At 39.2% G+C, this 20,137-nt stretch overlaps 1 protein-coding gene across 6 annotated transcripts in view; it reads left to right on the top strand.

Annotated features, from left to right (window-relative positions):
* Positions 1-20,137, top strand: part of magi1b (membrane associated guanylate kinase, WW and PDZ domain containing 1b) — a 497,598-nt gene that overhangs the window by 409,948 nt on the left and 67,513 nt on the right. For 5 of the 6 annotated variants that reach the window (XM_061932501.1, XM_061932499.1, XM_061932502.2 and 2 more), the window contains one exon: positions 6,429-6,681. In XM_061932501.1, the coding sequence (XP_061788485.1) occupies positions 6,429-6,681 (253 nt within the window). The remainder of the gene's footprint in view (positions 1-6,428; positions 6,682-20,137) is intronic. The other variant, XM_061932500.1, reaches the window with a different exon arrangement.

The following is a 20,137-nucleotide window of genomic DNA, read 5'->3' as shown; positions in this document are numbered from 1 at the left end:
CCACACTGTTCCTCCTGAATCCGAGGTTGGACTATCCGGCGTAGCCTCCTCTCCAGTACACCTGAATAGACCTTACCGGAAAGGCTGAGGCTGATTGTTTTAATGCCATGATTTGAATAGTCCGGCCCGCGTGTGCACAGATGTTCCTCCATGCGGCCCCTCAGCTAAAATGACTTTGACACCTCATTCTTTGATATAAACAACAACAAAAGTGAGGGATGCACTGCTCATTTTTTAACCAATCTCAGGCTACGACTCTCTTCAAATCCTCCAGCAGGTGCTTAAGTGACCGTGTTATTGAGAGGCCGGTGGCGATTTAAAGGCGAGTTTTACATTTCCGCACCCCGCCGGTAAAATCCTAACTTGGTTTTAAGCCCCACAAGTGTGATTATTTCTCCAAAAGCGGCCGAGAAAAACACACTTATTGCATTTTCCTCAGTTAAACAGACCTTACGCCATTTTTTTTAATTTTTTTTTTACCCACAGCTGAATGATTTTAATAAGAAGAAATAATTTTCTCCTCACCTTTCAGAGGGGAAAAAAAAATCCCTGAATAAAAGACTATTCTTTGTGCTACCAGCTCAACATTGTTTGGCGTTTGACAGACATTCTGGAGTTTCTTTCTGCCAGCATTTTGATTGCCGGCTTCTCCACCGAACCTTGCCTTGCCTTCTCTGTTGTTGCTGTCGACGTATTCGTTTAATCCAAAGCCAGAAGATATTTAAAGAGGACACGGTGCATAAACTTAAAATCAGAAGTATTTATTCCCTATTGGATACAATCCTAATACAATTTGTCTGAGCGCTATCTGTCCCTAGAAGCATTCAACACTGCGACTACAATATAGATCACAATGTATGAAGATGCAACGAGGTGTCTGCTTCCAGGGGTGGAATCGTCCTCTGCCTTCTCTTTCCTGGAATCCGACTTTATATCTGGTGTTGTCCTTCAGACCTCGGCAAAGAAGCCATGTCAACAGTAGCAACTGTACATAAACATTCACTGTACAAACATAGATATACACATACATGTACATATACATTCACTGTACAAACATACATGTACACTAGAGATGCGCGGATAGGCAATTATTTCATCCGCAACTGCATCAGAAAGTCGTCAACCATCCGCCATCCACCCGATGTAACATTTGATCAGAACCGCACCCGCCCGTTGTTATATATCTAATATAGACGATGCAAGGCATTAGTGAGGTTATAAAGCTTTTGCCTGTTAAAGAAAGGAGACTGATCCAATGCAGCACAGACATTCGCGTGCCACGCTGTCACGACCCAGACGCACACCAGTGCGCAATCATATGGGAGCCGCGCTGAGCGCACCTCCAAGCGCGTCTCGCTGCCGGCGACGGCCGGGTATGGGCCCGACGCTCCAGCGCCATCCATTTTCAGGGCTAGTTGATTCGGCAGGTGGGTTGTTACACACTCCTTAGCGGGTTCCGACTTCCATGGCCACCGTCCTGCTGTCTATATCAACCAGGGTGAGCCCCACCCCGTTCGTGAGCGCACTGCGCGCGGAGTGACCCCTGTTACGCGCCCCCGGCAACAGGGGTGGCGGGCAGGTAAGCTGCGCGGGCGGAGCGCGCGGAGTGACCCCTGTTACGAGCCCCCGGCCACGGGGGTGGCGGGCAGGTAAGCTGCTTACCTGCTGCGCGTGACGCCGGCCGCGGCGAAGGCGGACGAGGCGGGGTGTCGGTGCGGTGGGCGCGGTGGTGACCCTGGACGTGCGTCGGGCCCTTCTCGCGGATCGCCTCAGCTACGGCTCCCGGTGGGGCCCTCTCGGGGGAAGGGGCCTCGGTCCCGGACCCCGGCGAGGCGTCCCTTCTCCGCTCCGTAAAAGTGTCCATCTCTTATTTTTTTCTTCTGTTGTGGCATATGCAGCAGGTGCCTGCTCGTTTTTCGTATGTGGGTAACAACATTTAACTATGTATATATATTTCCGAATTAGTCTTGGGTTCAATCCCGGGCTCGGGATCTTTCTGTGTGGAGTTTGCATGTCCTCCCCGTGACTGCGTGGGTTCCCTCCGGGTACTCCGGCTTCCTCCCACTTCCAAAGACATGCACCTGGGGATAAGTTGATTGGCAACACTAAATTGGCCCTAGTGTGTGGAAGTGAGTGTGAATGTTGTCTGTCTATCTGTGTTGGCCCTGCGATGAGGTGGCGACTTGTCCAGGGTGTACGCCGCCTTCCGCCCGATTGATAGGCTCCAGCGCCCCCCGCGACCCCAAAGGGAATAAGCGGTAGAAAATGGATGGATGGATGGATGGTTTAACTGCCACCCGCCTGAATCTATTTAAAATCTAATTTTTTTTTAATTCAACCGCTCGACCCGACCCGACCCGCGGATAAAATCTAATTTTTTTAAATTTCATCCGCCCGATCCGCGGATAATCCGCGGACTCCGCGATTGTGCCCGCAAACCGCGCATCTCTAATGTACACATACATGTACATAGACATTCACTGTACAAACACACATATACACATACTGTACATATGCATGTAATCACGTTTCGTCAAACATAAATAACGTTGTTGCCCTAGGGGAAACTGGGTAACACATGGCACACTGACAAAACTTAAGCTATTGTTACTATAACAATCTACAAGGTTAATATAGGTTGCTTCTCTTTCTTCCCCGCCATTTTTCTGCTTTCTTTTGTATCTCTAGTTATCATTACGTATATGTATATTGTTGCATTTGAACAACTGTATTGTTGATAATAGAGGTAATTATTGTTATTATTCATTATCAATAGTGATATTTCTATTGGTATTTGTGTTGCTCCATTTGTAGTGTAATAATGCTCATTGTCATTTCTGTATTATTATTTATTTAACTAACTGATTCTTTGCTATCACTTTTACTATCATATTTGTACATGTCTTATTTGCTGATGTTGCTCTATTGTTGTTGTTGTTGTGTTTGCTGTTGTTGTTTTTGTCTCTCTGTCTAATCCCCCTCTTGTCCCCACAATTTCCCCCTCTGTCTTCTTTTTTTTGTCTCTCTTTCTATCCCCTCCTGCTCTGGCCCGGCTGCACCAAATAATAATATAAATACATTTAATCAAGTCAAATACAAATAAGGCAACAAGAGAAGTATCCTACACTTCTATGTTGTAAAGTAAATCTGAACAGCCGATATGGGCATCTACATCAACTATATCATCATCTACATCAACTATATCATCATCTACATCAACTATATCACCATCTACATCAACTATATCATCATCTACATCAACTATATCATCATCTACATCAACTATATCACCATTTACATCAACTATATCATCATCTACATCAACTATATCATCATCTACATCAACTATATCACCATCTACATCAACTATATCACCATCTACATCAACTATATCACCATTTACATAAACTATATCATCATTTACATCAACTATATCATCATCTACATCAACTATATCATCATCTACATCACCTATATCACATCTACATCAACTATATCACCATCTACATCAACTATATCACCATCTACATCAACTATATCATCATTTACATCAACTATATCATCATCTACATCAACTATATCATCATCTACATCAACTATATCATCATCTACATCAACTTGATCATTTACATCAACTATATCAACATCTACATCAACTATATCATCATCTCCATTAACTTTATCATCATCTACATCAACTATGTCATCATCTACATTCACTATATCATCTACATCAACTATATCATCATCTACATCAACTATATCGTCATCTACACCAACTATATCATCTACATCAACTGTATCATCATCTACATCAACTATATCATCATCTCCATCAACTATATCATCTACATCAACTATATCATCTACATCACCTATATCATCATCTACATCAACTATATCTTCTACATCAACTATAGCATCTACATCAACTATATCATCATCTACATCAACTATATCATCATCTACATCAACTATATCATCTTCTACCTCAACTATATCACCTTCTACCTCAACTATATCATCATCTACATCAACTATATCATCATCTACATCAACTATATCATCTTCTACCTCAACTATATCACCTTCTACCTCAACTATATCATCATCTACATCAACTATATCATCATCTACATTAACTATATCACCATTTAAATCAATTATATCACCATCTACATCAACTATATCATCTACATCAACTATATCATCATCTACATCAACTATATCACCATCCATATCAACTATATCATCTACATCAACTATCTCATCATCTACATCAACTATATCACTATCTACATCAACTAAATCATCATCTACATTAACTATATCACCATTTACATCAACTATATCATCATCTACATCAACTATATCACCATCGACATCAACTATATCACCATCTACATCAACTATATCATCATCTACATCAACTATATCATCTTCTACCTCAACTATATCACCTTCTACCTCAACTATATCACCATTTACATCAATTATATCACCATCTACATCAACTCTATCATCTACATCAACTATATCATCATCTACATCAACTATATCACCATCTATATCAACTATATCATCTACATCAACTATATCATCATCTACATCAACTATATCATCATCTACATTAACTATATCACCATTTACATAAACTGTATCACCATCTACATCAACTATATCACCATCTACATCAACTATATCACCATCTACATCAACTATATCATCATCTACATCAACTATATCATCTACATCAACTTGATCATTTGCATCAACTATATCAACATCTACATCAACTATATCATCATCTCCATTAACTGCATCATCATCTACATCAACTATATCATCATCTACATTCACTATATCATCTACATCAACTATATCATCATCTACATCAACTATATCGTCATCTACACCAACTATATCATCTACATCAACTGTATCATCATCTACATCAACTATATCATCTCCATCAACTATATCATCTACATCAACTATATCATCTACATCACCTATATCATCATCTACATCAACCGTATCTTCTACATCGACTATAGCATCTACATCAACTATATCATCATCTACATCAACTATATCATCATCTACATCAACTATATCATCATCTACCTCAACTATATCACCTTCTACCTCAACTATATCATCATCTACATTAACTATATCACCATTTAAATCAATTATATCACCATCTACATCAACTATATCATCTACATCAACTATATCATCATCTACATCAACTATATCACCATCTATATCAACTATATCATCTACATAAACTATATCATCATCTACATCAACTATATCACTATCTACATCAACTAAATAATCATCTACATTAACTATATCACCATTTACATCAACTATATCATCATCTACATCAACTATATCACCATCGACATCAACTATATCACCATCTACATCAACTATATCATCATCTACATCAACTATATCATCTTCTACCTCAACTATATCACCTTCTACCTCAACTATATCATCATCTACATCAACTATATCATCTACATCAACTTTATCATCATCTACATCAACTATATCACCATTTAAATCAATTATATCACCATCTACATCAACTATATCATCTACATCAACTATATCATCAACTATATTATCTTTTACATCAACTATATCACCATCTACATCAACTATATCACCATCTACATCAACTATATCATCATCTACATCCACTATATCATCATCTACATCCACTATATCATCATCTACATCAACTATATCATCATCTACATCAACTATATCATCATCTACATTAACTATATCACCATCTACATCAACTATATCACCATCTACATCAACTATATCATCATCTACATTAACTATATCATCATCTACATCCACTATATCATCATCTACATCCACTATATCATCATCTACATCAACTATATCATCATCTACATCAACTATATCATCATCTACATCAACTATATCATCATCTACATCAACTATATCATCATCTACATCAACTATATCACCATCTATATCAATTATAACATCTACATCAACTATATCATCATCTACATCAACTATATCATCATCTACATTAACTATATCACCATTTACATCAACTATATCATCATCTACATCAACTATATGATCATCTACATCAACTATATCACCATCTACATCAACTATATCATCATCTACATCAACTATATCATCATCTACATCAACTATATCATCATCTACATCAACTATATCAACTGGAACTTAGAGGATGTGATTAGTTGCACGGCCTATTGTAATTTCTGAATCACTTCATCCTTCATTATCTTAATTATATCCCAACATGATATTCCTGTTGTCTCTCACCTGTCTGTTGTGCTCCATTCCAGCGTCTTCCTGTGGCCTGGTTACAATCTTTCTGTCTCCCCCAACAGCAAATATCGAGGAAGGACAGTCAGAACAGCTCACAGCTCAGCGTCTCCAGCCACCGGAGTGCCCACACGGACTCACCCTTGCACCCGTCCCTGGCACCTCCGCTCAGCGAGAGCGCCGCCCCACCGCCGCCGCCGCCCTCGCAGCCCCTGCCGGGCCTTCCGCCCCAGGACACCCCGGCCGACGGGACCATCCAGAGAAAACCGGATCCCTTTAAGATCTGGGCCCAGTCCAGGAGCATGTATGAAAGTAGGCGTAAGTATTATATTTTTGGTGGCGGTTGGATGAGCGCTGCATGGGTCTGTGGGCTCGGTGAAGGCCTGTGGTGGCTTTTAACACTTTTGGCAATAGTCAGGCCGGGAATGATTGCTTATGCATGTAAGTAACTTTCTAATAAATCCTGCCGGCAGCTTCTGTTGACAGAGGACTATATATAGAAACATTTTACTTTGAAAAACACTTTTATTCTCAAACACGATTTGGTTCAAACAATGTTAGAGACTCAATCAATCAATGTTTATTTATATCCCCCTAAACCACGAGTGTCTCAAAGGGCTGCACAAGCCACAACTATATCATCATCTACATCAACTATATCACTATCTACATCAACTATATCATCTACATTAACTATAGCACCATTTACATCAACTATATCATCAAATACATCAACTATATCACCATCTACATCAACTATATCACCATCTACATCAACTATATCACCATTTAAATCAATTATATCACCATCTACATCAACTCTATCATCTACATCAACGATATCATCATCTACATCAACTATATCATTTACATCAACTATATCATCATCTACATTAACTATATCACCATTTACATCAACTATATCATCATCTACATCAACTATATCACTATCTACATCAACTATATCATCATCTACATTAACTATATCACCATTTACATCAACTATATCACCATCTACATCAACTATATCACCATCTACATCAACTATATCACCATTTACATCAACTATATCACCATCTACATCAACTCTATCATCTACATCAACGATATCATCATCTACATCAACTATATCATTTACATCAACTATATCATCATCTACATTAACTATATCACCATTTACATCAACTATATCATCATCTACATCAACTATATCACCATTTACATCAACTATAGCATCATCTACATCAACTATATCATCATCTAATAAATCCTGCCGGCAGCTTCTGTTGACAGAGGACTATATATAGAAACATTTTACTTTGAAAAACACTTTTATTCTCAAACATGATTTTGTTCAAACAATGTTAGAGACTCAATCAATCAATGTTTACTTATATAGCCCTAAACCACGAGTGTCTCAAAGGGCTGCACAAGCCACAACGACATCCTCGGTTCAGAGCCCACATAAGGGCAAGGAAAAACTCACAACCCAGTGGGACTCCAAACATTAATGTTAAAATGTCCTAGTTCTAGCTTCATATTTCACCTTGCCAAAAAAAAAAAAGCAAACATATTTATATTACCGTGTTTTTCGGACCATAAGACGCACTGCCGATGAGTGGGTCTAGTCAGGTCTATTTACATATATAAGGTGCACCGGGTTATAAGGCACATTAATTAACCTCTTAAGGCCCAAGCTGTTTGTTTACATGCTTTTTTTTATTTCTCTTTGCTATTTGGGCTTATTGGACCCTAATTAGAATAAAAACTAAGAATCATCTTTTGATATGATGTACTTAGTCCATAAGTACACAAACGTGTACCGTATTTTTCGGAGTATAAGTCGCTCCGGAGTATAAGTCGCACCAGCCGAAAATGCACAATAAAGAAGGAAAAAAACATATATAAGTCGCACTGGAGTATAAGCATATTTGCCAACCCTCCCGGATTTTCCGGGAGACTCCCGCAATTCAGCGCCTCTCCCGAAAACCTCCCGGGACAAATTTTCTCCCGAAAATCTCCCGAAATTCAGGCGGACTCAGGTCCTCCACAATATAAAAAAGCGTACCTGCCCAATCACGTTATAACTGTAGAATGATGGAGGGCGAGTTCTTGGTTTCTTATGTGTGTTTATTGTTAAGCAGTTTCATTAACATCCTCCCAGCGCGGTAACAACACACAACAACAGCAGTCACTTTGTTGTATACCGTAAAGCAGTTCGTCTGCCGTAAACAGCAATGTTGTGACACTCTTAAACAGGACAATACTGCCATCTAGTGCATTTGATGGAAGCACTTTTGTGCGTGCCACACAGCAATGCATCATCAGAGAGGGTGTTCAGCATGGTTCGAAAAATAGTGACAGAGAATAGAACAAGGATGGACAATTCAACCCTTAACTCAACAATGAGTAGATGAGTGTTATGTGTGTGTATATGTGTAAATAAATGAACACTGAAATTCAAGTATTTATTTTATATATTTATATATATATATATATATATATAATTTTATATATTTATATATATATATATATATATATATAAATATATAAAATAAATACTTGAATTTCAGTGTTCATTTATTTACACATATACACACACATAACACTCATCTACTCATTGTTGAGTTAAGGGTTAATTTTATATATTTATATATATATATATATATATAAAATAAATACTTGAATTTCAGTGTTCATTTATTTACACATATACACACACATAACACTCATCTACTCATTGTTGAGTTAAGGGTTGAATATATATAATAAAAAAAAAATTAAAAAAAATAAAAAAAAAATATATATATATATATAGCTAGAATTCACTGAACGTCAAGTATTTTTATATATATATATATATATATATATATATATATATATATATATATATATATATATATATATATATATATATATATATGAAATACTTCTAGAATTCTAGCTGTAAATATACTCCTCTCCTTTTAGCCACGCCCACCCCTACCCCCTCCCCCCACCTCCCGAAATCGGAGGTCTCAAGGTTGGCAAGTATGAGTATAAGTCACGTAAAATAACGCAGTAACGCATCATGTTGTAACGGTAACTGAGTTACTGAATATAAAAAATAACGCGTTAGATTACTATTTACCGCCGAAAGTAACGGCGTTAGTCCCAACACCGATAATAGGTCACAAATAGCCTCAAATCGACCCGCCACAAATAAATGGAAGTATGGGCAACACTGATGTGTACTTGGAAAACATGAAAATGCTGTTTAATTAACGGGGCTATTGAGAGCCAATTAATGGACTTCATAGACACTTTCACACCAGACTTGACTTTCCAGATCCATGGATATATATATATTTAATTTCAATAATGTCAGCAGTCGCATGTCTGCCTCTCCCTTGTCTTACCAAAGCACGGCGAAACTTCTAATTAAAAAAAACTCTTAGATCTCGCCCCCCCCCCAAAAAAAAAATTGGAGGAGAAGAAGCAACATTCTTCAAGGGCTAAGAAACCTGAACATGTAATCAGTTTGGAAGGCATCGCTTGTCAAAGTCTTCTGTTATTAAGACCAGGAGGAACATGAAAAGAGGGCCTAATTTTTTTGTCTGTTCTGGCAGAACAGACAAAATATGCAAAACTAAGAGTCAATTATTAATTATAATTAGGGCTGTGAATCTTTGGGCACCACACGAGTCGATTCTTGGGGGTAACGAGTCGATTAAGAAGTGAGTTTATTACTTTATCATTATCACTGCAGGACGAGGAATAGCTAAACATGCATAGGAGGATACAATATCTCACCGGCGTCACCACTAACAAAAGCTATTTCGGTTTAAAAAAAACAAATGCCATGGTTGGATCTACACCTGACATCCACTGTAATGATACCAAGTACAATAATGTATCTAGTCGATACTACTATGATTACATCAATATTTTTTATCGTCACAACATCTTTTTTTCCTTTTTTAAAATTCATATTATGTTTATAAACTCAGGAAATATGTCCCTTTATGATCCTGTAACTACTTGGTATCGGATCGATACCTAAATGTGTGGTATCATCCAAAACTAATGTAAAGTATCAAAGAAGAGAAGAATAAGTGATGATTTCATTTTAACAGAAGTGTAGATAGAACATGTTGAAACAGAAAATAAGCAGATATTAACAGTAAATGAACAAGTAGATTAATAATCAATTTTTACAGCTTGTCCTTAATAATGTAGACAAAATAATAGGTGTATAAATGACACAATATGTTACTGCATACGACTAATTAGGAGTCTTTGTTTGTTTACTTACTACTAAAAGACAAGTTGTCTAGTATGTTCACTATTTTATTTAAGGACAACATTGCAATAATAAACATATGTTTCATGTAACATAAGATTTTTTGTTTAAAAAAAAGCCAATAATGCCATTTTTGTGGTCCCCTTTATTTAGAAAAGTAGCGAAATACATTTTGGTACAGGTACCAAAATATTGGTATCAGGACAACCCTAGATCAAAGTTGCATTTTCAAGTTAGAACATGCTTGAATTTTCACTAGAGTATAAGCCGCATTTTTGGGGGGAAATAAGTCACCCCGGAGTATAAGTCGCACCGGCCGAAAATGCATAATGAAGAAGGAAACAAAACATATATAAGTTGCACTAGAGTATAAGCCGCATTTTTGGGGGGAAATAAGTCGCTCCGGAGTATTAAGTCGCACCGGCCGAAAATGCATAATAAAGAAGGAAAAAAACATATATAAGTCGCACTAGAGTATAAGTCACATTTCTTGGGGAAATAAGTCGCTCTCCGGAGTATAAGTCGCACCGGCCGAAAATGCATAATAAAGAAGGAAACAAAACATATATAAGTCGCACTAGAGTATAAGCCGCATTTTTGGGGGAAATAAGTCGCCCCGGAGTATAAGTCGCACCGGCTGAAAATGCACAATGAAGAAGGAAACAAAACATATATAAGTCGCACTAGAGTATAAGCCGCATTTTTGGGGAAATAAGTCGCTCTCCGGAGTATAAGTCGCACCGGCCGAAAATGCATAATGAAGAAGGAAACAAAACATATATAAGCCGCACTAGAGTATAAGCGGCATTTTTGGGGGGAAATAAGTCGCCCCGGAGTATAAGTCGCACCGGCCGAAAATGCATAATGAAGAAGAAAACAAAACATATATAAGTCGCACTAGAGTATAAGCCGCATCTTTTGGGGGAAATAAGTCGCTCCGGAGTATAAGTCGCACCGGCCGAAAATGCATAATAAGGAAGGAAAAAAAACATACATAAGTCGCACTAGAGTACCGTATTTTTCGGACTATAAGTCGCATTTTTTTTCATAGTTTGGCCGAGGGTGCGACTTATACTCAGGAGCGACTTATGTGTGAAATGATTAACACATTAGCGTAAAATATCAAATAATATTATTGATCTCATTCACGTAAGAGACTAGACGTATAAGATTTCGTGGGATTTAGCGATTAGGAGTGACAGATTGTTTGGTAAACGTATAGCATGTTCTATATGTTATAGTTATTTGAATGACTCTTACCATAATATGTTACGTTAACATACCAGTTGGTTATTTATGCCTCATATAACGTACACTTATTCAGCCTTTATTTATTTAAAATTGCCTTTCAAATGTCTATTCTTGCTGTTGGCTTTTATCAAATACATTTCCCCAAAAAATGCGACTTATATATGTTTTTTTCCTTCTTTATTATGCATTTTCGGCCGGTGCGACTTATACTCTGGAGCGACTTATACTCTGAAAAATACGGTACATTTTTTTAAAATCGAAAATTATTATTTTGAAAATTATGAATCTATTTAGAATCGGGATGAATAGGAATTGTGGCATCGACATCAACAATATGATTTGCTTGAGTGGCTGGACAGGACAGATAAAAAAAAATATTTATATATATTTTTTTACACTCGTACAATTTATATCTACAATCCTGTCCAAAAATTAATTTTAAGGGAAAAAAAAATAGGTCAGCAAAGAAAGCCCAAATGATAAACAAAAAACAATCGGGAAGTAACAGAGAGACAAAAAAACCATGTTGAGGAAAACTGTAGTGACAGAAGTAGTTGACCTGCCTGTCACAGCAGGATTAAATCCTCAGCTCCCTCACGCCATTCAACTTTTGTCCCAAAAACTGTGCAATATGCACCCTGTTGGGCTCAAGCCTTTGCTGAGGAAAATACATTTATTCATGCCATGAAAGGCATAAAGAAGACTGACTTGTTTTGTGGAAGAATCAAATAATTTCCTGTTTTGAATCAACATTTGTCGCATTAGGGTTGTACGGTATACCGGTACTAGTATAGTATTGTAGTACTGAACTCTGTTTGAAAAGTACCAGTTCACAATTTATTATTATTATGTTTTTTAACTGGCATGACGGCGCGTCGTGACATTGTTGGGTTTACGAGCAGAGGAGCGTGTTCGGCAGCGCACAATCACAGAGTACTTACAAGCATACTTGCCAACCCTCCCGGATTTTCCGGGAGACTCCCGAAATTCAGCGCCTCTCCCGAAAACCTCCCGGAGACAAATTTTCTCCCGAAAATCTCCCGAAATTCAGGCGGAGCTGGAGGCCACGCCCCCTCCAGCTCCATGCGGACCTGAGTCCGCTTTCCCACAATATAAAGAACGTCTACAGTAAAGCAGTCCGTCTGCCGTAAACAGCAATGTTGTGACACTCTTAAACAGGACAATACTGCCATCTAGTGCATTTGATGAAAGCACTTTTGTGCGTGCCACACAGCAATGCATCATCAGAGAGGGTGTTCAGCATGGTTAGAAAGATAGTGACAAGAGAATAGAACAAGGATGGACAATTCAACCCTTAACTCAACAATGAGTAGATGAGTGTTATGTGTGTGTATATGTGTCAATAAATGAACACTGAAATTCAAGTATTTCTTTTATTTATATATATATATATATATATATATATATATATATATATATATATATATATATATATATATATATATATATATATATATATATATATATATACAGGTAAAAGCCAGTAAATTAGAATATTTTGAAAAACTTGATTTATTTCAGTAATTGCATTCAAAAGGTGTAACTTGTACATTATATTTATTCATTGCACACAGACTGATGCATTCAAATGTTTATTTCATTTAATTTTGATGATTTGAAGTGGCAACAAATGAAAATCCAAAATTCCGTGTGTCACAAAATTAGAATATTACTTAAGGCTAATACAAAAAAGGGATTTTTAGAAATGTTGGCCAACTGAAAAGTATGAAAATGAAAAATATGAGCATGTACAATACTCAATACTTGGTTGGAGCTCCTTTTGCCTCAATTACTGCGTTAATGCGGCGTGGCATGGAGTCGATGAGTTTCTGGCACTGCTCAGGTGTTATGAGAGCCCAGGTTGCTCTGATAGTGGCCTTCAACTCTTCTGCGTTTTTGGGTCTGGCATTCTGCATCTTCCTTTTCACAATACCCCACAGATTTTCTATGGGGCTAAGGTCAGGGGAGTTGGCGGGCCAATTTAGAACAGAAATACCATGGTCCGTAAACCAGGCACGGGTAGATTTTGCGCTGTGTGCAGGCGCCAAGTCCTGTTGGAACTTGAAATCTCCATCTCCATAGAGCAGGTCAGCAGCAGGAAGCATGAAGTGCTCTAAAACTTGCTGGTAGACGGCTGCGTTGACCCTGGATCTCAGGAAACAGAGTGGACCGACACCAGCAGATGACATGGCACCCCAAACCATCACCCAACCATGCAAATTTTGCATTTCCTTTGGAAATCGAGGTCCCAGAGTCTGGAGGAAGACAGGAGAGGCACAGGATCCACGTTGCCTGAAGTCTAGTGTAAAGTTTCCACCATCAGTGATGGTTTGGGGTGCCATGTCATCTGCTGGTGTCGGTCCACTCTGTTTCCTGAGATCCAGGGTCAACGCAGCCGTCTACCAGCAAGTTTTAGAGCACTTCATGCTTCCTGCTGCTGACCTGCTCTATGGAGATGGAGATTTCAAGTTCCAACAGGACTTGGCGCCTGCACACAGCGCAAAATCTACCCGTGCCTGGTTTACGGACCATGGTATTTAAACAACTTTAACACTGTTACAAATATGCGCCACACTGTGAACCCACACCAAACAAGAATGACAAACACATTTCGGGAGAACATCCATCCATCCATTTTCTACCGCTTATTCCCTTTGGGGTCGCGGGGGGGCGCTGGAGCCTATCTCAGCTACAATCGGGCGGAAGGCGGGGTACACCCTGGACAAGTCGCCACCTCATCGCAGGGCCAACACAGATAGACAGACAACATTCACAGTCACATCCACACACTAGGGCCAATTTAGTGTTGCCAATCAACTTATCCCCAGGTGCATGTCTTTGGAGGTGGGAGGAAGCCGGAGTACCCGGAGGGAACCCACGCGGTCACGGGGAGAACATGCAAACTCCACACAGAAAGATCCCAAGACTACTCAGGACCTTCGTATTGTGAGGCAGATGCACTAACCCCTCTGCCACCGTGCTGCCTTCGGGAGAACATCCGCACCGTAACACAACATAAACACAACAGAACAAATACCCAGAATCCCTTGCAGCACTAACTCTTCCGGGACGCTTCCGGGACGTTTTTTTTTTTTTTGGAAAACCTTGTTACATTGTTTAATGCATCCAGCAGGGCATCACAAAAAAATCAGGCATAATAATGTGTTCATTCCACGATTGTATATATCGGTATCGGTTGATATCGGAACTGGTAAGTAAGAGTTGGACAATATCGGCAAAAAAGCCATTATCGGACATCTCTAGTTGTGACACGTTCACTATCAATATTTTCTGCGCTCCCACTCTTCCTCAGTTAGCGTAAAATACGACAGGATCGGAGCCGTGGATCATGGACAGAGCGAGGTGTAACTGCAGAGTTGACCCCCCGGCAATTACCGGGCGCAGATTGTGACGATTAGCTTTTGACTCCGCCTCTGCGCCACGGTGGCTTTTGGCGATGGATGGGAAGAGATAGCCTGCACTCCGCTGGGATTTTAGCTGTCATCTGAAGGGATTGGAAGCAGCGTGCTTGTGCTTTATGTCACACCCCCACACCCCCCTCCCCCCTCCCGCCTCTTAGTGGCTTTAGTGACCTTGGCAAGGAAATGGCTTTGCCAATCGGAGGTGTGCTCAGCTGTGACTACACAAATGCATTCATGCACCGCCGCTCACAATGACTTGCCAATGATGTCCTTTTCCAAAGAAAAAGCCCATTCAATCAGACTTTTGGCATAATTAATTGGGATGATTTTAAATAAAGGATCGTCATCTTTTGCAAATTCCTTCCGCATCAGTCTCTCGGTATGGAAGATAATCCAGGTTAATCACTTCGAACGGCTAATTGGTTATTAGGATACCCTTTTTTAATTTCATTGCACAACTATCAATCAATCAATCAATGTTTACTTATATAGCCCTAAATCACGAGTGTCTCAAAGGGCTGCACAAGCCACAACGGCTCAGATCCCACATCAGGGCAAGGAACAACTCAACCCAATGGGATAACAATGAGAAACCGGGCGACCGGTGCAATGGTAATAATAATAATAGTGAGAGTCCAGTCCATAGTGGATCTAACATAATAGTGTGAAAGTCCAGTCCATAGTGGATTTAACATAATAGTAAGAGTCCAGTCCATAGTGGATCCAACATAATAGTGTGAGAGTCCAGTCCATAGTGGATCTAACATAATAGTGAAAGTCCAGTCCATAGTGGATTTAACATAATAGTGAGAGTCCAGTCCATAGTGGATCTAACATAATAGTGTGAGAGTCCAGTCCATAGTGGATCTAACATAATAGTGAGAGTCCAGTCCATAGTGGATTTAGCATAATAGTGTGAGAGTCCAGTCCATAGTGGATCTAACATAATAGTGAGAGTCCAGTCCATAGTCGATCTAACATAATAGTGTGAGAGTCCAGTTCATAGTGGATCTAGCATAATAGTGTGAGAGTTCAGTCCATAGTGGATCTAACATAATAGTGAGAGTCCAGTTCATAGTGGATCTAACATAACATAGTGAGAGTCCAGTCCATAGTGGATCTAACATAATAGTGTGAGAGTCCAGTCCATAGTGGATCTAACATAATAGTGAGAGTCCAGTCCATAGTGGATTTAGCATAATAGTGTGAGAGTCCAGTCCATAGTGGATCTAACATAATAGTGAGAGTCCAGTCCATAGTCGATCTAACATAATAGTGTGAGAGTCCAGTTCATAGTGGATCTAACATAATAGTGAGAGTCCAGTTCATAGTGGATCTAACATAACATAGTGAGAGTCCAGTCCATAGTGGATCTAACATAATAGTGTGAGAGTGCAGTCGGTAGTGGATCTAACATAATAGTGTGAGAGTCCAGTCCATAGTGGATCTAACATAATACTGTGAGAGTCCAGTCCATAGTGGATCTAACATAATAGTGTGAGAGTCCAGTCCATAGTGGATCTAACATAATAGTGAGAGTCCAGTCCATAGTGGATCTAACATAATAGTGAGAGTCCAGTCCATAGTGGATCTAACATAATCGTGTGAGAGTCCAGTCCATATTGGATCTAACATAATAGTGAGAGTCCAGTCCATAGTGGATCTAACATAATAGTGTGAGAGTCCAGTCCATAGTGGATCTAACATAATAGTGAGAGTCCAGTCCATAGTGGATTTAACATAATATTGTGAGAGTCCAGTCCATAGTGGATCTAACATAATAGTGTGAGAGTTCAGTCCATAGTGGATCTAACATAATAGTGAGAGTCCAGTCCATAGTGGATCTAACATAATATTGTGAGAGTCCAGTCCATAGTGGATCTAACATAATAGTGTGAGAGTCCAGTCCATAGTGGATCTAACATAATAGTATGAGAGTCCAGTCCATAGTGGATCTAACATAATAGTGTGAGAGTCCAGTCCATAGAGGATCTAACATAATGGTGTGAGAGTCCAGTTCATAGTGGATCTAGCATAATAGTGTGAGAGTCCAGTCCATAGTGGATCTAGCATAATATTGTGAGAGTCCAGTCCATAGTGGATCTAGCATAATAGTGTGAGAGTCCAGTCCATAGTGGATCTAGCATAATATCGTGAGAGTCCAGTACATAGTGGATCTAGCATAATAGTGTGAGAGTCCAGTCCATAGTGGATCTAACATTATAGTGAGAGTCCAGTCCATAGTGGATCTAACATAATAGTGTGAGAGTCCAGTCCATAGTGGATCTAACATAATAGTGAGAGCCCAGTCCATAGTGGATCTAGCATAATAGTGTGAGAGTCCAGTCCATAGTGGATCTAACATAATAGTGTGAGAGTCCAGTCCATAGTGGATCTAACATAATATTGTGAGAGTCCAGTCCATAGTGGATCCAACATAATATTGTGAGAGTCCAGTCCTTAGTGGATCTAACATAATATTGGGAGAGTCTAGTCCATAGTGGATCTAACATAATAGTGAGAGTCCAGTCCATAGTGGATCTAACATAATATTGTGAGAGTCCAGTCCATAGTCGATCTAACATAATAGTGAGAGTCCAGTCCATAGTGGATCTAACATAATATTGGGAGAGTCTAGTCCATAGTGGATCTAACATAATAGTGTGAGAGTCCAGTCCATAGTGGATCTAACATAATATTGTGAGAGTCCAGTCCATAGTGGATCTAACATAATATTGTGAGAGTCCAGTCCATAGTGGATATAACATAATAGTGGGAGAGTCTAGTCCATAGTGGATCTAACATAATATTGTGAGAGTCCAGTCCATAGTGGATCTAACATAATAGTGAGAGTCCAGTCCATAGTGGATCTAACATAATAGTGTGAGAGTCCAGTCCATAGTGGATCTAACATAATATTGTGAGAGTCCAGTCCATAGTGGATCTAACATAATAGTGAGAGTCCAGTCCATAGTGGATCTAACATAATAGTGTGAGAGTCCAGTCCATAGTGGATCTAACATAGTAGTGTTAGAGTCCAGTCCATAGTGGATCTAGCATAATAGTGTGAGAGTCCAGTCCATAGTGGATCTAACATAATAGTGAGAGTCCAGTCCATAGTGGATCTAACATAATAGTGAGAGTCCAGTCCATAGTGGATCTAACATAATAGTGAGAGTCCAGTCCATAGTGGATCTAACATAATAGTGAGAGTCCAGTCCATAGTGGATCTAACATAATAGTGAGTGTCCAGTCCATAGTGGATCCAACATAATAGTGAGAGTCCAGTCCATAGTGGATCTAACATAATAGTGTGAGAGTCCAGTCCATAGTGGATCTAACATAATATTGTGAGAGTCCAGTCCATAGTGGATCTAACATAATAGTGATAGTCCAGTCCATAGTGGATCTAACATAATAGTGAGAGTCCAGTCCATAGTGGATCTAACATAATAGTGAGAGTCCAGCCCATAGTGGATCTAACATAATAGTGAGAGTCCAGTCCATAGTGGATCTAACATAATAGTGAGAGTCCAGTCCATAGTGGATCTAACATAATATTGTGAGAGTCCAGTCCATAGTGGATCTAACATAATATTGTGAGAGTCCAGTCCATAGTGGATCTAACATAATAGTGAGAGTCCAGTCCATAGTGGATCTAACATAATAGTGAGAGTCCAGTCCATAGTGGATCTAATACAATAGTGGGAGAGTCCAGTCCATAGTGGATCTAACATAATAGTGAGAGTCCAGTCCATAGTGGGGCCAGCAGGAGACCATCCCGAGCGGAGACAGGTCAGCAGCGCAGAGACGTCCCCAACCGTCGGACAAATAACAGACCCTAGTGTCAGCAGTTGTGGGTTTGTTTACACACTTGTTTTCGTCAAGGGCCACATTACAGTTAGGGCTGCCCTTAGAGCAGACTTTGGGCAAATTAAGGACCCGCTGGACATTCCCAAATACATTTTTTTAGATTTTTAAGATGGAAAGTGTAGCTGCCATTATGATGTGCAGTGATGTTTTCTAATGACCGTAATTCTTCAACTATACAAACTAGAGATGTCCGATAATGGCTTTTTTGTTGATATCCAATATTGTCCAACTCTTAATTACCGATTCCGATATCAACCGATACCGATATATACAGTCGTGGAATGAACACATTATTATGCCTAATTTTGTTGTGATGCCCCGCTGGATGCATTAAACAATGTAACAAGGTTTTCCAAAATAAATCAACTCAAGTTATGGGAAAAAAAAATGCCAACATGGCACTGCCATATTTATTATTGAAGTCACAAAGTGCTTTATTTTTTTTTAACATGCCTCAAAACAGCAGCTTGGAATTTGGGACATGCTCTCCCTGAGAGAGCATGAGGAGGTTGAGTTGGGGGGGTTATATTGTAGCGTCCCGGAAGAGTTAGTGCTGCTGGGTATTTGTTCTGTTGTGTTTATGTTGGGTTACGGTGCAGATGTTCTCCCGAAATGTGTTTGTCATTCTTGTTTGGTGTGCGTTCACAGTGTGGCGCGTATTTGTAACAGTGTTAAAGTTGTTTATACGGCCACCCTTAGTGTGACCTGTATGGCTGTTGACCAAGTATGCTTTGCATTCACTTGTGTGTGTGAAAAGCTGTAAATATTATGTGACTGGGACCGGCACGCAAAGGCAGTGCCTTTAAGGTTTATTGGCGCTCTTTACTTCTCCCTACGTCCGTGTACACAGCGGCGATTTAAAAAGTCATACATTTTACTTTTTGAAACCGATACCGATAATTTCCGATATTACATTTTAAAGCAT

Source organism: Nerophis lumbriciformis, linkage group LG38 (genome assembly GCF_033978685.3).
Source record: "Nerophis lumbriciformis linkage group LG38, RoL_Nlum_v2.1, whole genome shotgun sequence".
NCBI lineage: Eukaryota > Metazoa > Chordata > Actinopteri > Syngnathiformes > Syngnathidae > Nerophis > Nerophis lumbriciformis.
This window is presented reverse-complemented; position numbering and strand designations above follow the sequence as displayed.